Here is a 16,615-nt window from a genome sequence, read left to right as displayed (position 1 = left end):
GTGCAGTTGGTCCATTACCATCCTTCAGCCTTTTGCACCTTGGGCCCTCCTTGCGTCTTGGCCACAGGATGTAGTTATAGCTTCCTAACCGCTCTCTTCCTTTGGGTCTACTGAATGTGCCATACGATCAACTCCAAAGCACAGCTCCGCTGCTGGATTCCCCACTACTTACCAATTCTGTTGGTAAGGGTTTTGAACCCTTCATAAACTAAAAAAAAAGATAAACCTGTTGCTGTTGCGTCGATTCTGACTCATAGCAACCCCAGGTGATAGAGTAGAACTGCTCTGTAGAGTTTTCGTGGCTATAATCTTTTTTTATTTTATTTTATTGTTATACTTTAAGTGAAAGTTTACAATTCAAGTTAGTCTCTCATACAAAAATTTATACATACATTGTTATGTGACTCTAATTGCTCTCCCTATACAGTAACAGCACATTCCTCCTTCCCACTCCTGAGTTCCCGTCTCCATTCAACTAGCTCCTGACCCTCTCTGCCTTCTCATCTCACCTCTGGACAGGTGCTGCCCATTTAGTCTCATGTATCTACTTGAGCTAAGAAGCACACTGTTCATGAGTATCATTTTATGTCTAATAGTCCAGTCTAATCTTTGACTGAAGAGTTGGCCTTGGGAATGGTTTTAGTGCTAGGTTGACAGAGAGTCCGGGGGCCATGCCTTCTGGGGTTCCTCCAGTCTCAGTCAGACCATTAAGTCTGGTCTTTTTACTAGAATTTGAGTTCTGTACCCCACTTTTCTCCTGCTCCATCAGGGACTCTCTGTTGTGTTCCGTGTCAGGGCAGTCATTGGTGGTAGCCAGGTACCATCTAGTTCTTCTGGTCTCAGGCTGATGCAGTCTCTGGTTTATGTGGCCCTTTCTGTCTCCTGGGCTACTGCTTTCCTTTTGACTTTGGTATTCTTCATTCTCCTTTGCTCCAGGTGGGTTGGGACCAATTGATGCATCTTAGATAGCCACTTGCTAGCTTTTAAGACCCCAGATGTCTTGACTGTAATCTTTATAGAAGTAGATTGCCAGGCCTTTCTTCTGTGATACTGCTGGGTGGGTTCGGACTGCCAACCTTTTGGTTAGCAGCTGAGCACTTAACCGTTTTCTCCACTCAGAATGCAAACAGACCCTCTATAACCTATCCCAATCCTGCATTTCATCTTCCCTCCTACTGTTCTTCTGGACATAAACAAATATCCTAGGAAAACTGGATTCCTTGCTGTTTTCTAAACACATCCCATATTCTCTGAGCTTCATGCTTTCCACAGGTTCTTCTGCATTGGGAAGGTCTTCTTTCTAGAAGCCCTTCTCCCTGTTCTCTGTCAGGACTTAGGCCAGCTTAGTGTCACTTTCTCAGAAGCTCTCTGAAACGTTCTCTCCTGCTCTCTGTGCCCTCAGCACTTAGAGCACTTGAAGGCTCCGGCATTCTCTCGTTTTAGCTATGGTACAAGCACGGCCTGATGTCCCCTCTGGGCCACGTACTTCTTCCATCTGGGAGCAACTTTTGTTCACTTCTGTCACCCCACAGTGCCAGGGTGGCTCTGCGCAGGTGCTTACTAACCTTCCTCGAATCATGTAGATTCTGTCATTTGGCAGAAGTGTCTCCCTAAGAATGTTTTCTTGGTGAGTGTGACTGTTCCTTTAGGGACATGGCACCTCTCCCAGGGTTCTTGGGGGATACCTGCTTTTTTCCTGAAAATCTTAGGGTACCATTGTCATACCATTCATGATTTTCTCCTAGGACATGCTTTCTCTCGTGTAATGTGTGGTGTGAAGTCTTGTGTCTCACCCCAAACCATTGTCGTCCTGGTCTCCCCCTCAAGTGAAAACTAGGACTATAAAATAGAAGCAGTGTATCCTCTGGTTTTTCCTGGTATCTAGAGAGGCAAGAAGGAAAAAAGGGCGTTTCTGTATGCTTTTATTAGCTCTGTGATAGCCTTGTATGTTACAGGGTTGCCTCAGCGTTTAAACGTCAACTTTATGCGCGCTAGTAAACGAAGCAAATCCACAGTCTGTGTGGAACCATTAACACTAGTTACTGGGGCTGCCGTCTGTGGTTATTTTGCTGAAACCTTTAAAGAAACTCTCACATGGTGGCAGTCTCCTGAGTGAGGGGCCATGACTGAGGCAGGTGAAATTCATCCTGTATGCCCTCTTCCAGATCTGAAGCTGGTAGAAACAGCCTTTAATTCTACACTGAGCTTCATATAGAGAATTCAAAATGAAATTACGGTTAACTTTATTATACAGTATTTTATTATGGAGCATTTGTGCTAATAAAGAAAACGCATAGGGTCACTATGAGTTGGAATCAACCCAGTGGAAACTGATTTTAATATTCTGTTGTATGTATCTACTGCATTTTGTTTATTGCTAGGAGTGGAATTACTGGATCATATGGCAGTTTTATGTTTAACTTTTTGAGGAACCGCCAAACATTTTTCCACAGTGGCTTTACCATTTTACAATTCCACTGGCAGTGGATGAGAGCTCTAATTTTTCCACATCCTCGCTAACGCCTGTTGTTGTTTGCTTTTTTTCTTTTCCCCATCATAGCCATCTTGGTGGGTGTGAAGTAATATCTTATTGTGGTTTTGATTTGCATTTCCTTAGTGACAAATGATGTTGAGCATCTTTTCATGTACTTATTGATTATTTGTATATCTTCTTTCTTGGAGAAATGTCTATTCAAGTCCTTTGCCCATTGTAACATTGGGTTGTCTGTCTCTTTGTTGTTGTAGGAGTTTTTTTTTCACATATTCTGGATATTGAAACCTAGTGAGATAAATGGTTACCAAATATTTTCTCCCATTCTGTAGGTTGTCTTTTCACTTTGTTTTCTTGATAACGCCCTTTGATGCAGAAAACTTTTTAATTTTGAGGAAGTCTTATTTATCTATTTTTTTCCTTTATTGGTATCCTGTTTAAGAATCCATTATCAAAAACAAGGTCCTGAAGTTTTATTGCCATGTTTTCTTCTAAGAGTTTTATGGTTTTAGCTCTTATATTTAGGTTGTTGAACGAATTGAGTTAATTTCCATATATGGTATGAGGTATGGGTCCAGTTTCCTTCTCTTGCATGTGGAGAACCAGTTGTCCCAGCACCACTTATTGAAAATCTCATTTTTTAAAAAAGTGTTATCTTGATTATTTTACATATCTGTTTTTTCGTGTGAACTTTAGAATCTTCTGCTAGTTGGTATTTGTATATAAATGATAAGCTAAACCAGGGAGAACTGATGTCTTTATTACTTTTCATCTTTGTACCAAAGACTAGGATATGCATTTCCATTTATTCCAGTCTTTTTTTCTTTCTTTTTTTTGGGAAGGGCATTTTAGTAGCGTTTTAAAATTTTCTTCTGGGTGTTGTTTATAGATAGGAAGGGTGTTGATTTTTAAATATTAAAACTCAACATCTTTCTAAGTTCTCTTAGGTTCTTGAGTTATATAATCATATTATTTGTAAATAATGATGATGTTACCTTTTCCTTCCTAGCTTATGCTGTATTTCTTCATTTGTCTAGTTTCACTGACTGTTACAGTGGATTTCCACCCCCTCTGGCTTTACTAGGGTTGCTTTTAGTGTTTTCCTATGAAGTTGAGTGTTGTGTTGAGATGTATTTATCCACCCCGTCCCTGTTTTTAGACTTTTCTTTTAAAGTTAAGAGCAGATGTTAAATTTTAGCAAATGCCTTTACATCTTGTAGATGATTATATGTATTTTTCTTTTTTAATTTATTAATGTTTGAAGAGGAAAGCTATTGCCCACCTCGAGGGCGGGCTGCCACATGGACATGTAGTCCAGGTTTTCCAGATCTGTACATGTGCATGTTTGCACGGGTGTGTGCCACGTGTGTGCATGTGCGTGCGTGTGTGCACACGTATGCACAAATCGACAAAGATCTTTCAGTTTGTCAAGAAGCTGGAATCTGGATCCAGTTTTCTTTTTGTAGCACTGTGTGGGCCAAACAAGACGTATGCGGGCTAGCTTTAGGGACAGCAGTGCCAGGGCTGCCATTTGTCATCTTTATTCCGGTCTGTTACCAGAAATGATTAGAACCAGCTGACTGTTTTATATTATGTCATCCTTTGTAATTAAAGACATATTTTTGTTTTTGTTTGGAAAAAATCTGATTTCAGGGCATGGCTTCCTGTTTTTAACTAAGTAGATATTCTAGTTCTCTCTGACCTTTTTATACTTTGTTGATTTGTCTGAGAAGACATTCAGGTAATCATTGCACATTTCTGAATAATTTTGTGTATTAGTTTTAAGCAGTCTTAAATTTTAGTCTTCTTTAATACAAGTAGCATCACCAAATAAAGGCTTTTCTGTCACTTTTTAAAGCATTTTCCCTTGTTTCCGACCCCCTCCCCTCTCCCCCCACCATTTCTCTGGTTAATGTATGTCCCTCTCTTTGTCCTTGTTTCCAGTCTGTGACCATTTTAAAAAAATGTTATTCTTCATTTTTTACCTAACCTCCTATCCTATGTGATTACTCTTACAAAGAGCATTAGATTAGGGAAAATACATTTCTCCCCCAGTAGGTTCACTTGCGTATGTGGAGAAGTCCCTGTATTTACTGATGACAAAGAGAAGGAAACCAGATATTTTGTTTTTCCAGAACAAAACTATGTCTGTATAGACACAGTTAAATTACAGACCTAAAATTTTCAGGTGAAATTCATCAACATGGCCAAAATCTTTTTGATGTCATCTGGATTCTTTACCTGAATTATCTAAATCTATTTAATGTTAGATGAATAAGTCTAATAAAAAATGTTAAAGATAAAAACTGATTCTGCTGATGTTTTGTTATTTTGAATTTTATATTTTAGGAACCATTTTAGTTAATTTTTCCATAAATGTAATTGTGATTTTTCTTCTGATAAGGAATAGTTCTAAACCTGATTCAAAGTGGAATAAAAATAATATTTAGAGTTAGAAGACTGTTTTATATTTGGTCATGAACTCATTCGAATCTTGCATAATACTTTTGTCTCAACAAATGAAATTTCCTTTTTATAGCTTAAGAACTTACCATTTTCAAATTATTTATGTTAGCTTCATTTTTTTATTTGTGTCTTGAGATAGACCCAAACGATACTTTTATTCAAACAACCTTCCTTCTCTTGGCGTTCCTTGAGTTAACCATGGAGTCATTTGCTACATCTGCTTTTACTCATGTTGGAATGAACTGGCTTTGCAATGCTACACTCCTGATCCACATAATACTGCCTATCCAGTTAACTCTCCTATCTCTCCCAGGCTGTGATTTGTGTTCTCAAGGCTGGTTAGGAGTTTCTGCAAGATTAAATCGTAATCTTTGATAATTCCAGTGATGAAATACCCACCAGCTTTTCCATAATTGGCCACCTTCTGTGTGACAAAGAGTGTACAGCCTTGTATAGGTATGGCATGCTGTCTCAGTCCTCCCGTGGAGGGCGTTGAAGTGCCTTAGTATTTATTTAACATAACACAGTATCTAGGCCAGACTGGACTGTGCCTGTTTTAATTTTTACCTTATTCTTTTATGTAGATTTTATTTATTCTATCTTCGTTCTGACCTTTACTCCAGGTTCTATTCGTGAGGAGAACGGAGTAAGGTGGCATGTGTGCCCCTACTGCACAAAGGAGTTTAAGAAGCCCAGCGACCTGGTGCGCCACATTCGCATCCACACCCACGAGAAGCCCTTCAAGTGCCCGCAGTGTTTCCGGGCCTTTGCCGTGAAGAGCACGCTGACTGCCCACATCAAGACGCACACGGGCATCAAGGCCTTCCAGTGCCAGTACTGCATGAAGAGCTTCTCCACCTCAGGAAGCCTCAAAGTGCACATCCGCTTGCACACAGGTGGGGGCGCCTACCCTGGCGAGCTGCAGTGCCACCTGCTGGCTGACACAGTCAAGTTCTTCTTTAGCACATACGTACTTATTGACTCCCTTCTATAGCCTGGGCACTGCCTGTTCACTGGCAGAGAAGACAGACCCCATCTCGAGCCTCACGCAGCCCATGGTGTAGAGCGGCACTGAACATGTAGCACCTACAAATGAACATACATACAACCACACCTTGGGATTTGTGAAGAGAAAGAGTCGGGTTAGGAGAGAACACTGTGGTCAGAATGGATTTAGATTCAGATTGGGTGAGCTGTTCTGAGGATAGGACATGGACTCTACCATCTGAAGAGACCCGTGGCTTTTCCTGGAGAGGAAAGGAGACCGGCCCCTCAGAGGAGGCCCGGTTTGTGCTGAGGCACAGCGACATTACTATATTCCTTTAAAGAAAAGTGTTTATGCGTATTGGATGGGGTTTTCTCTGAACCATGTGCAGTGAGTATTTGAAAAAGCTGGAATTAGTCAACTTTGTTACATATCCTTCTTTGTACTCTGCCTTTTCATTTACCAATTAAAATTATAAAAGAACGAAATTTCTTTCAGAGAAGAGGCGCGGTAGTGGAGGATTTTTAAGTGAATATCATCATCATCATCGTTTACAATAACAGCTACCATTTATGCATTGTTTGCTAAGTGCTAGACTCTGGCTAAGTGCTGTTGAAACGTTACTGTTTTTGTGTGCCATCGAGTAGATTCTGACACACAGCAACACTATAGGGCAGAGTAGAACTGCCCCATAGGGTTTCCAAGGCTGTATTCTTTACACAAGCAGATCACCAGGTCTTTCTCCTACGGAGTTACTGGGTGGGTTCAAACTGCTGACCTTTTGGTTAGCAGCCAAGCACTTAACCTTTGCCCTGCCAGGTTTTCTTATTTAAACATTTGCTCCTGTAATTCTAGCAACAGCTGAGGAGGCAAACATTATTATTCTCAGTTTATAGAATACTTGAGACAGAGAGCAGTCTTCCATGCCTTAGAATTCTAAAGATGCCTAGTTGTTTGAACATCTGTATTTTACAATTTAAAATCTTTGTCCTGGAAATAGTAAATTTTTTTTTCACTTAAAATGCTTTTATTGCTGATCTTAACATATGCAAGATGCACTGTAAGCGAACGAGGGAAAATGACTCTAATTTATAACATCCATGAAATCATAAGCATGGTATGATAAATGAAATATTCAAATCTATATTAAAATATTAGAATTTTATGTTGGCATTAATTTTTGAGATTTAATTCCTTGAAATGGAGCCCTTGAAATAATCTAAAGTGTACTTTTTATTTTCCATTAGGCGTTAGACCTTTTGCTTGTCCTCACTGTGACAAAAAGTTCCGAACCTCAGGCCACAGAAAGACACACATTGCCTCTCACTTCAAGCATACCGAGCTCAGGAAGATGAGGCACCAACGCAAACCCGCAAAGGTTCGAGTGGGCAAGGCCAGCACTCTGGTGCCTGATATTCCTCTGCAGGAACCAATTCTCATCACCGACTTAGGTAAGGCGGGGGGTGGGGGCATGAAAGGCTTTGCTTACAGTTTATCAAGTGTTCCTTCACTTAGTGTCTTATGAAGGATGTATAAACATTATGATCTATGTAGTTAGGCAGGTTTAGGCGCAGTATTAATGAAGTCATTGTTACGTATTATTTTCCTTTATGGGCCAGTGTGTCCCACAGTTAAAACCAAAAACATAGCTGTATCTAAACGAGTGTTCAAATTGTGTCCTTGGTTAAGAGAGTAATGGTGTGTAAGTGAAGATATTAGTATGTAAATCCTTGTTGGAAAAAATTTCTGCCTCAGTGGTACTCTCAAAGATGACATGTGAAGTGCACAGCTTGCTTTGTTATTTTCGCTTAAAACCCCCATGCAATATGTAATAGACTATTATTTGGCCTCCTTTAATCTTTGGATTAAAAAAAGAAGAAGAAAAACCTGCTTGCTAAAAAATTCTTTTTAGGCTTAGTGTTATTATAATCAAGCCAAATTATGATTTTGTTAACTAACTAGGAAAAAGTTAATGCTTACTAGAATCTTTAGAAAAATTTTCTTAAGTACAAATTACAGGAAGAACATAATATAAGAAACTTCATTAAATTCTGTAAGTGAATTTATGTTTTTATGCAATTTATTTATTTCATCATTTTCCTAAGCAAGATAATCCAACCTATGAACAGAGCAGAATGAGTATCAAACAAAATACAGATTAATGTAAAAAAGTTAAATTGTATAAACAAGGCTATTTTTGATTGATATATTATAGTCCACTAATAAAAGTCAACAGTCATGAAAGTTTCTGTACCTAATAGCATAGCTTCAAAATATATAAGCCAAAAACAATACAAGAAAGGAGAAATATGTACTCTCTCAAGTACAGTGAGAGATTCTTAATTCAAGTTCACCAGACACAGTAAACCTGCCAAGGATTTGAAGTATACATGCATAAATACATATATAAAGGGTGATTTAATAGCTTTATCAGGATTCTTTTACCCTAAAATATACATTATTTCAAATATGCATGAAACAGAAATTGATACATGCTAGAGTATAAAAAATTTCAATAAATTTGAAAAAGTAGATATCATCGAGGAGACAGTCTTTGATTACAGTTTAATGAAAATAAGTTAATAGAAAATATCTATCCAAAATTTATTTATATGGAAAAGAAAGACTCAAAACTGAAATTATATACTATAAGTGAGAGTATTACATAAACAGATCAGATGGACAAAAGCTGTCCTCAGCTCCTATAATATTTCTTACTAAAAAATAAGAGATTTATTATCATATAATAAATAAAATATAAAATATTTATATAACTCAGAAGCTAGAAAAATGAAAATAAAGTAGCAGACAGAAATTAATAAGTGTAAAATAATTTAAAATAGAAGACAAAATTCTAGTGGACTTGATAAATAATTTTTAAAAAGCTGTTTTTGAATGACTGATAAAATAGACAACTTGGCATATCACTAATAAAACTAAAGAACAAGAAAACATTTGTAATATTGGGAATGAGAAAAAAGGCTATAAGCACAGAAACAAATGAGGTACAAATTATTTGAGAATACTCTATAACCTTATGTTGATACATTTGAAAATTTAGATCAAATAAATCTTTTCTACAATTATGTAATTACCAGAATTGACTGTAGAAGAAATGGAAAACCCCAAAACACAAGAAATTGAAAAGATAGTGAAAGATCCATATCTCCCCAAGAAAATACCAGTTTCAGATGATTTTATGCATGAGTTCTACTAAACTTCCTAGAAGTTATAATTCTGCTGGTATTTAACAGTTTTAGGGCATAGTAAATGGTCAAGAACTCCCAGGGTAGGTCAGAATACTTTGATATCTTTGTTCAGTTTTGGTAGCCCATAAAACAAAACAGCAGAGTAGTCTCACTCATACATGTTTAATCTGCACCATAGCCTATAGCTTCTCAGTGTGTTTGCATTATTCCAGAAATGCATAAAAATTTCTAAAAGTCAGAGTCAGGTTAAAAACCTATTTAGTGGTGCTAGAAATATTCTTCATGCTTAAGAGTTATCCTCAGATTACCGATTTTTGTCATGTCACCATAAGTCAAGTTAAAAACATACGGGTTTCTTGGCTTTGTTAAGTTTATATATCTTTAGTTAAACCAGAGTTCTGATTCTCCAGAATTTTTCCAGGGTTAAAATGGGATATGCTGTGCTCATTGGCTTCACAGATGTCTGCACATTAGATAAATATAGTGGCAATGGATCATCCTCTGGGCTGAGCTGAGACACAGGAGGCAGCGCCTCATGAGTAAAACAGGGGAGTCAGCAGGAGGACAAGGTTTTAGAGGAAAGGACTGAGATGTAACCTGGTCTTTTAGGGAAAGGCAGGAAAAACAGTGTCTGTTAAGAGGTACCTAGTGATCATGGTTGTAGAGAAGTTAATGGTGCAGCTGAGGAGGGAGAGAAGGTGAGGCTGTGGACCATCTTGGCTAAGGGCTAATGTTCCTGGTGGGAAGAGGACCACCACGGGGAACAGCCCAAGACTGATGTGGTGCTGATGGCAGACAGCTCCCTCTTAAAGTTCCAGGGCACTATTGAGTAATCCAGACATTTTGCACCTAAGTTTGTCCTGAGATGCATAAATAGTCCAGTGATCAAGTCATATTTATTAGATGTTCAGCTGAAAATAATTCTTCATTTAAAGTATGTAAAACAAAAAAAATAAAAAATAATACATGGGAGAAATGTGCTCTTAGTTCAGTCAGATATACGAAAGCAAATGGGCAGCTCCTGTTCAAAAGCAGGATGAGAAGGCAGGAAGGAACAGGAACTGTTTGAATGGACACAGGAAACCCGGGGTGGAAAGGGGTAGTGTGCTGTCACATTGTGGGGATTGCAACTAATGTCACAAAACAATACGTGTATAAACTCATGGATGTGAAATTAACTTGAGCTGTAAACTTTCATCTAAAGCACAATTAAAAAACAAAAAGGGAGGGGCAGTATTGCTCAGGATAACAGCAAAAATAAATAGATAAAGTATGTGAAACCTGAATTATATAAGCTAGTAATCTTGCTATTTGCAGCTATCCCTTTAATAAAATGTCTATGAAAGCATTGACGTTTTTAGAACAGAGGTCATGTTACAATTATTTCTGCTTGGAGTGCATTATAGTACCTAGTGTACTGTGATAAATCCTATAATAAATCATGTTTGCCTAAATTTTGGACATAGTTATGTCAGCTCCATGTTAACAAATGCCCATGTAGAAAGTAAGTGTTGAAATCCTTTTAAAACTTTACTGTTAGAATCAAGAGGAGCAATTGTAACAATATAGATATTCCTTATGTTGAAAAAATACCTAAGTTACAATAATTTTATAAATATTTTCTGGTAGGTTCTTTTTAAACAGTCATTTCCTAACACAATTAAACTAGCATTTAGTTGCAACATTGGCATCTATACTTTTAGCTCTTTAGAATTTTTCGTCTACTGGGTAAAGCAGACACCTTTTGAAATTTCAGTTTTTAAGTAGCATTGACAGTGAATAATTCCTGCTTTTCTTTTGATTTATAGGTCTTATCCAGCCCATTCCAAGAAACCAGTTTTTTCAAAGTTATTTTAATAATAATTTTGTAAATGAAGCAGATAGACCATACAAGTGTTTTTACTGTCATCGAGCATATAAAAAATCTTGCCACCTTAAACAGCACATCAGGTAAGGTGACAGACTTACAGGTAGGATTCAGTGTCATTTCAGTGATTTAGTGGTCTAGCAACTTCTGGAAGTGTACAGGATTGTAGTGTTAGCTTTTGTTGTGTAAAGTGTCTCATTTGACCCCCCAAAATTTATTGATCATTGATGTTTTCATTCCCTAGTGCCTTGTCTAAAATATTTTACCAGGAAATTGCCACTAATTTTTTTTTTTTTTAACACCCCCTACTATATCTCAGAATTTGCAATTTCCAGGAAATATCAAAGAGCTGTTTGGTTTATTTCATTAGAATTATGTTCTTAACAGTTTTTAAAGTGTTTTCATCACAGTTTAGGTTAATTCCTAGTGCTGTAGCAACAGCGGGAAGAAATTAGAAACTTGATCGTGGGTAAGACAATATGATGTCCTGAACCAAGTGTAGAACTTAGAAGACTTAGGTTCTGATTTTGTCTCATTTATATGCTGTGTGACTTTAAGCAAATCTTAATTCTTCTGGTCCCAGTCTTCTCATTTGTAAGACGTGGAAAGCTGTGTCTTTGCTGTTTAGCTTAAAAAAATGGGACGATCAAGTGAAATAATAAATGAGAGTGCATTCTAAATTATAAGCACTATGAAATTGTAAGGAAGCATTGTTCATTCAGTAAACTTTGTATTCCTTTTAGATCACATACAGGTGAAAAGCCTTTTAAATGCTCTCAGTGTGGAAGAGGCTTTGTGTCTGCTGGTGTGCTGAAGGCACACATCCGCACACACACGGGACTAAAGTCGTTCAAGTGTCTAATATGCAATGGTGCATTCACCACTGGTGGCAGCCTCCGCCGGCACATGGGCATCCACAACAACCTCCGGCCCTATATGTGCCCCTACTGCCAGAAAACATTCAAGACCTCCCTCAACTGCAAAAAGCACATGAAAACCCATAGGTAGGTACAGTGCTGATTGTTGCTTTTATATTATTATAATTCCCAAATGAGGGTGGGTATGTTTTTAAAAAATAATTATCTTTGCACCCTATATGTTATTTCTAGCTTAGGGGGTGCATGGGCTAAATAAATTTTTGTATTAGTGTCCAATGATCGGGTGCCCTGGTGGCTCAGTGATTAAGCGTTTGGCTGCTAGCCAAAAGGTCAACAGTTCAAACCCACCAACTGCTCTGCAGGAGAAAGATGTGGCAGTCTTCTTCCATAAAGATTACAGCCTTGAAAAGCCTGTGGGGAAGTTGTGCTCTGTCCTACAGGGTCCCTATGAATTGGATTCAACTCAACAGCAATGGTTTACGGGTTTAAGGGTCTATTGAGAGCCTCGGACCAAAACATTAGCATTTTTATTCTTAATATAATATTGAATAATCTATCTTGGGCTAAATGTTTTGCAAGCTCTCTTTTAAAGCTGATAGTGATTAGATGAAGTGCTAAATCCAGTATGTTTAGTATAATTAGGTAATGAAGATTTCAAGAGGAAGTCTTAGTCAACTCTGTGATTTTGAGGCGTGTCATTTTGGTACCCGAATAGTAATTATTCTGTGTTGTTGTTTACAGAGAACATATGTTTCAGGCATTGTATAACTCCGTGACTAAAATCTAAGTTCTGTTTTTACTTATTGGGGGTGGTCTCATCTCCAAATGGAGGTGAGCACAGAGCTCAGCATAAATGTGTTTCCCACTATATCTGGAATCCATGAATGGAGTTCTTTACTTGCGCTGTCAAAAAGCGTCGATGAGGGGACTCTAAAAAGGGTGACCATGCATCCCAAGGAGGACATTTAATCTTCTGCCCTGGAGCCTTTATTGGGCAGTATTTACCCAGATGTGTCTGCCAGGATGTTGCCTACAAAACAAAACTCCACATATTGGAATAAGCAAATAAATATATATATTTAGTATTATTTATCTGGATGCCTAGGCCCACTTGACAAACTTAACAGCTTTTATTTTGGTGCAGTTGGCTACTTAGCTGGCAAGTTTAACTGCTTCTTGAGCCCATCCAGGGACTATGGTGTCAGTGGAGCAGTATAGTGTACTCTTGCCAGTTACATATTCAGCTGCACTTTACTGCATTTTATGGAGGGAGTTACGTGCTGTGCATGTGATTGGGAACTGAGGAGTCATGAGTATGTAAATATTAAGGATGCTAGCTAGTGTTCCTGTCCACTGTGGTGGGATGACATGTCCGCATCCATCTGAGAGCTGCACATGCTAAAGTTATAGGACTTGGGTCCTGAACCTTGTGCAGTGGCATTTTGAATCATATTTTCTCTGTTAGGAAGCTAGTCCTTTTCAGCTTGCTTTTTATAGTAGTGTTGGGAGTAAAGGCTTTAAGACCCTTACTTATGGATCTGTCGGCCAATGGTGTAATTACTGGGAAAGTGAGTTAGCTGTTTGCACGGGGCCGACTGTGCTAAGTGGAAGTATTGTATTACCTTGTGGTTGTCAGAGATTACACTGAGGAACATGTGCCTTCCATTATTTTAGGAGTTTACTGTATGACTTTGAGGTGTTGATCTGGAGATTGGTACGTCTGTGATATTGCAGAGATAGGATATTTCTCTTTTTATAATCTGCATGCAAGGAGAGGAGTAGACCCAATAGTCCATCCCTTTGTTGGAAGTGTTGGGAGTTCCCAAACTACTATATACATTTATCTCAAAAATAGGTGTGGAAGGTTACTACAGTAAAGTCCATTCATTAAAACAAAGAAGGAACAACAATAAACAACAGAGCACAAGACACCACTGGTTACCATGCACGGTGCATTTCCTCCTATCTTGATGGAATAGTGGAGAAGACAGACATATAAACATGATTGAGTTACTGTATGTTGTTGTTGTTGTTGTTGTTATTAGGGGCCGTCAAGTCGGTTCCAACTCACAGCGACCCTATAGGACAGTAGAACTGCCCCATAGGGTTTCCAAGGAGCAGCTGCTGGATTTAAACTGCCGACCTTTAGGTTAGCAGCTGAGCTCTTAACCGCTATGCCACCGGGGCTCCTAGAGTTACTGTGTAGTAATGGTTATAATAAAGGTGTAATGTACAGTGAAACCTGTAAGAGCCAGAACTTAACAGGATTGCATTGTTTTTCCATGTCTCGCAAGTTTTCTGCCTTTGACATGGTCCGGTCTTACCACATTTCTGCCTTTCCTTTTAGTGGAAAATATTTACGTTTTCCTTCTTTGACAGGTTTCTGCCTTATACAGGTTCTGGCTTTTGCAAGTTTTACTGTACACCGACTCCCTACTAATCGACTATCTTGTTATCTGACATTTTGCATTTACGACAATAGTACAAATTCTACTCTCTGACTATTTTGCATGTTAACGATGTACATCTGGCAGTAACAAATGCTGAGGTGTGAGGTGAGAGTAACACTGGCTGTGATGGTTAAGGTTATGTGTCAGCTTGGCTGGGCCATGATTCTCAGTGGTTTGGCAGTTATGTAATAATGTAGTCATCCTCCATTTTGTGATCCGATGTGGTCATCCTCCATTTTCGCATAACACAGATTTTTCACATAATGACTTGGTCTTTGGAACCTAACCATGTACATAAGTGAGGAGTGGGTGTATTTTCTAATTCTTTGCTATTTTGTGTGACATTTTTATTCTCTCTTTGTCAATAGAAGTAGTTGAGAATGGACTATTTTTTGATATAAGAAAATGAAAAGGAAAGATTTTGTTTGGAACTAAGAAAGAAATTCTGAGTAGAATAGAACATAAGATGGAGCTTGTGTGAATCTGACCGTGGAGACCTGTATCTCAGGTCATCGATTGTCTTAGATAGTACATGCGTTACCCAGCCGGTTAGTCAGATAATTGCTGGAGGTGTTTTTTAAAGTTCTTTGTTTCATTCACTGCATTTATTGTTCATTTTTCTCTCTGAAAGAGATATGATTGGCCTTGATGAATATATACTGGATTTGTTTTGTATAATGTCATGATTTTTCAGGAAATCAGAACAGCCCTATGCCTTGTACTGTATGTTTGTAACACGATTGACCACTGGCCACGTACAATGTCTGTGGCCCTTGACCGAGAGATAGCGGACTATGAGACTGTGCCTCCCCTGCACCCTATCCACTTAAGCTTATCCCACGTAAACCCACCTGCAAATGCGCTGCCTTACGTCATACATTTCTTTTTCTTAATACCTTAGCTCCTTGCAGAATTTGAGTTGGGAGAGTTTTATTTTTAAACGTGTGGCATTTTTCTTACTTTTAAAACTTTTGAAGATCCTGGTGTGCGTTGTCCTTCACCCTCTCTGCTTTCATGCCCCTGTAGCTGGGAGAGCCCTGGAAGGCGAGGAGGCTTGAGAGCATTTAGTTTTCAAAGGTATTGCCACTGTGGCTCTGATATGAAGTGGTTTAAGGACAAACAAGTTATTTAACAAAAAGCGACGTTCACAGCAGGATGGTGTTCGGGTAGCTGTGGGCAGTATCTAGATCTCATGAATCCTCATTGGTTTTAAAGGTATGAACTTGCTCAGCAGCTCCAGCAGCACCAGCAGGCCTCCTCCATCGATGACAGCACTGTAGACCAGCAAGGCATCCACGTGTCCACCCAGATGCAGGTGGAGATCGAGAGCAATGCGCTACCACAGACGGCCGAGGCGGTCGCCACAAATCCCGAAGCCATCCTGGAACTGGAGCCGCAGCACGTCGTGGGCACGGAAGAGGCCGCGCTTAGCCAGCCGCTGGCAGACCAGCCTTTGGAAGCAGACGAAGGTAAACATGTCAGGATCTTTCAATTTGAGAAGCATTGCATGCAAAATCATGCAGCCCTTCTCACTCCCTCCAACCCATATTGGTGTCTCTCATCTCTGACTTTTTAAGTCACCATTTGTGCTATGCATGGATGTGTGTGGGAGTGTGTGCATGTGTGTGTAATACCGCATGCTATATATTGTCCCATATTACTCTTTAGAATTTTTACTCTTCAATGTTATTTGTTTTTTGAGGGCAAGGTTTTTTTTTGGAAACACAAAGTAATCTAACTTCTTGGTAGGAAAATTTGAATGTATTTGAAAACTTAGGACTACAGTAAATACTACTTCCCATACTTTGCTGTAGGTTCTTTTACTTTTTCCTTTGCAAGTGTACAGGCAGGGGTCTGTGTGTGAGTGTGTGTATGTTATATGTATAGAATCATAGAGACAGGATCTTTCTATCCATACTGTTTTGTAACCTGCTTTTGCCCTCTTATATATAGAGAATAGTCTTCCTTTTCAGCAAATACATGTCTTTATGGTCATTCTGTTACGGTTGGTGCAGGTCTGTCAGCTGTCGGTCACCACTGTGCAGAAGGATTAGGCTCCTGGTCCTGAATGTAAAGCAGTGCATTGCTTCCTTCATCATAAAGTCTTGCTATGAAGAAAGTGCCAGCTGAGCTGTCTCTCAGTGTGCTTGGTGGCACCAGTGGTTTGCATCCACACAGATGTGGTCTTGTTCAGGCCTGCTGACGGGCCTTCTGGTCTTGTGCAGGCCTGCTGACGGGCCTTCTGGTCTTGTGCAGGCCTGCTGACGGG

At 39.0% G+C, this 16,615-nt stretch overlaps 1 protein-coding gene across 1 annotated transcript in view; it reads left to right on the top strand.

Moving 5' to 3' along the window:
- Nucleotides 1-16,615, top strand: part of ZNF236 (zinc finger protein 236) — an 82,903-nt gene that overhangs the window by 20,758 nt on the left and 45,530 nt on the right. Inside the window, exons 9-13 of the mRNA XM_023741569.1 lie at nucleotides 5,581-5,853; nucleotides 7,190-7,393; nucleotides 10,960-11,101; nucleotides 11,762-12,022; nucleotides 15,562-15,815. Coding sequence (XP_023597337.1) covers nucleotides 5,581-5,853; nucleotides 7,190-7,393; nucleotides 10,960-11,101; nucleotides 11,762-12,022; nucleotides 15,562-15,815 — 1,134 coding nt within the window. The remainder of the gene's footprint in view (nucleotides 1-5,580; nucleotides 5,854-7,189; nucleotides 7,394-10,959; nucleotides 11,102-11,761; nucleotides 12,023-15,561; nucleotides 15,816-16,615) is intronic.

This window comes from Trichechus manatus, unplaced genomic scaffold, assembly GCF_000243295.1.
Source record: "Trichechus manatus latirostris isolate Lorelei unplaced genomic scaffold, TriManLat1.0 scaffold00183, whole genome shotgun sequence".
Classification (NCBI taxonomy): domain Eukaryota; kingdom Metazoa; phylum Chordata; class Mammalia; order Sirenia; family Trichechidae; genus Trichechus; species Trichechus manatus.
Note: the sequence above shows the minus strand (reverse complement) of the source record. Positions and strands in the feature narration are given on the sequence as shown.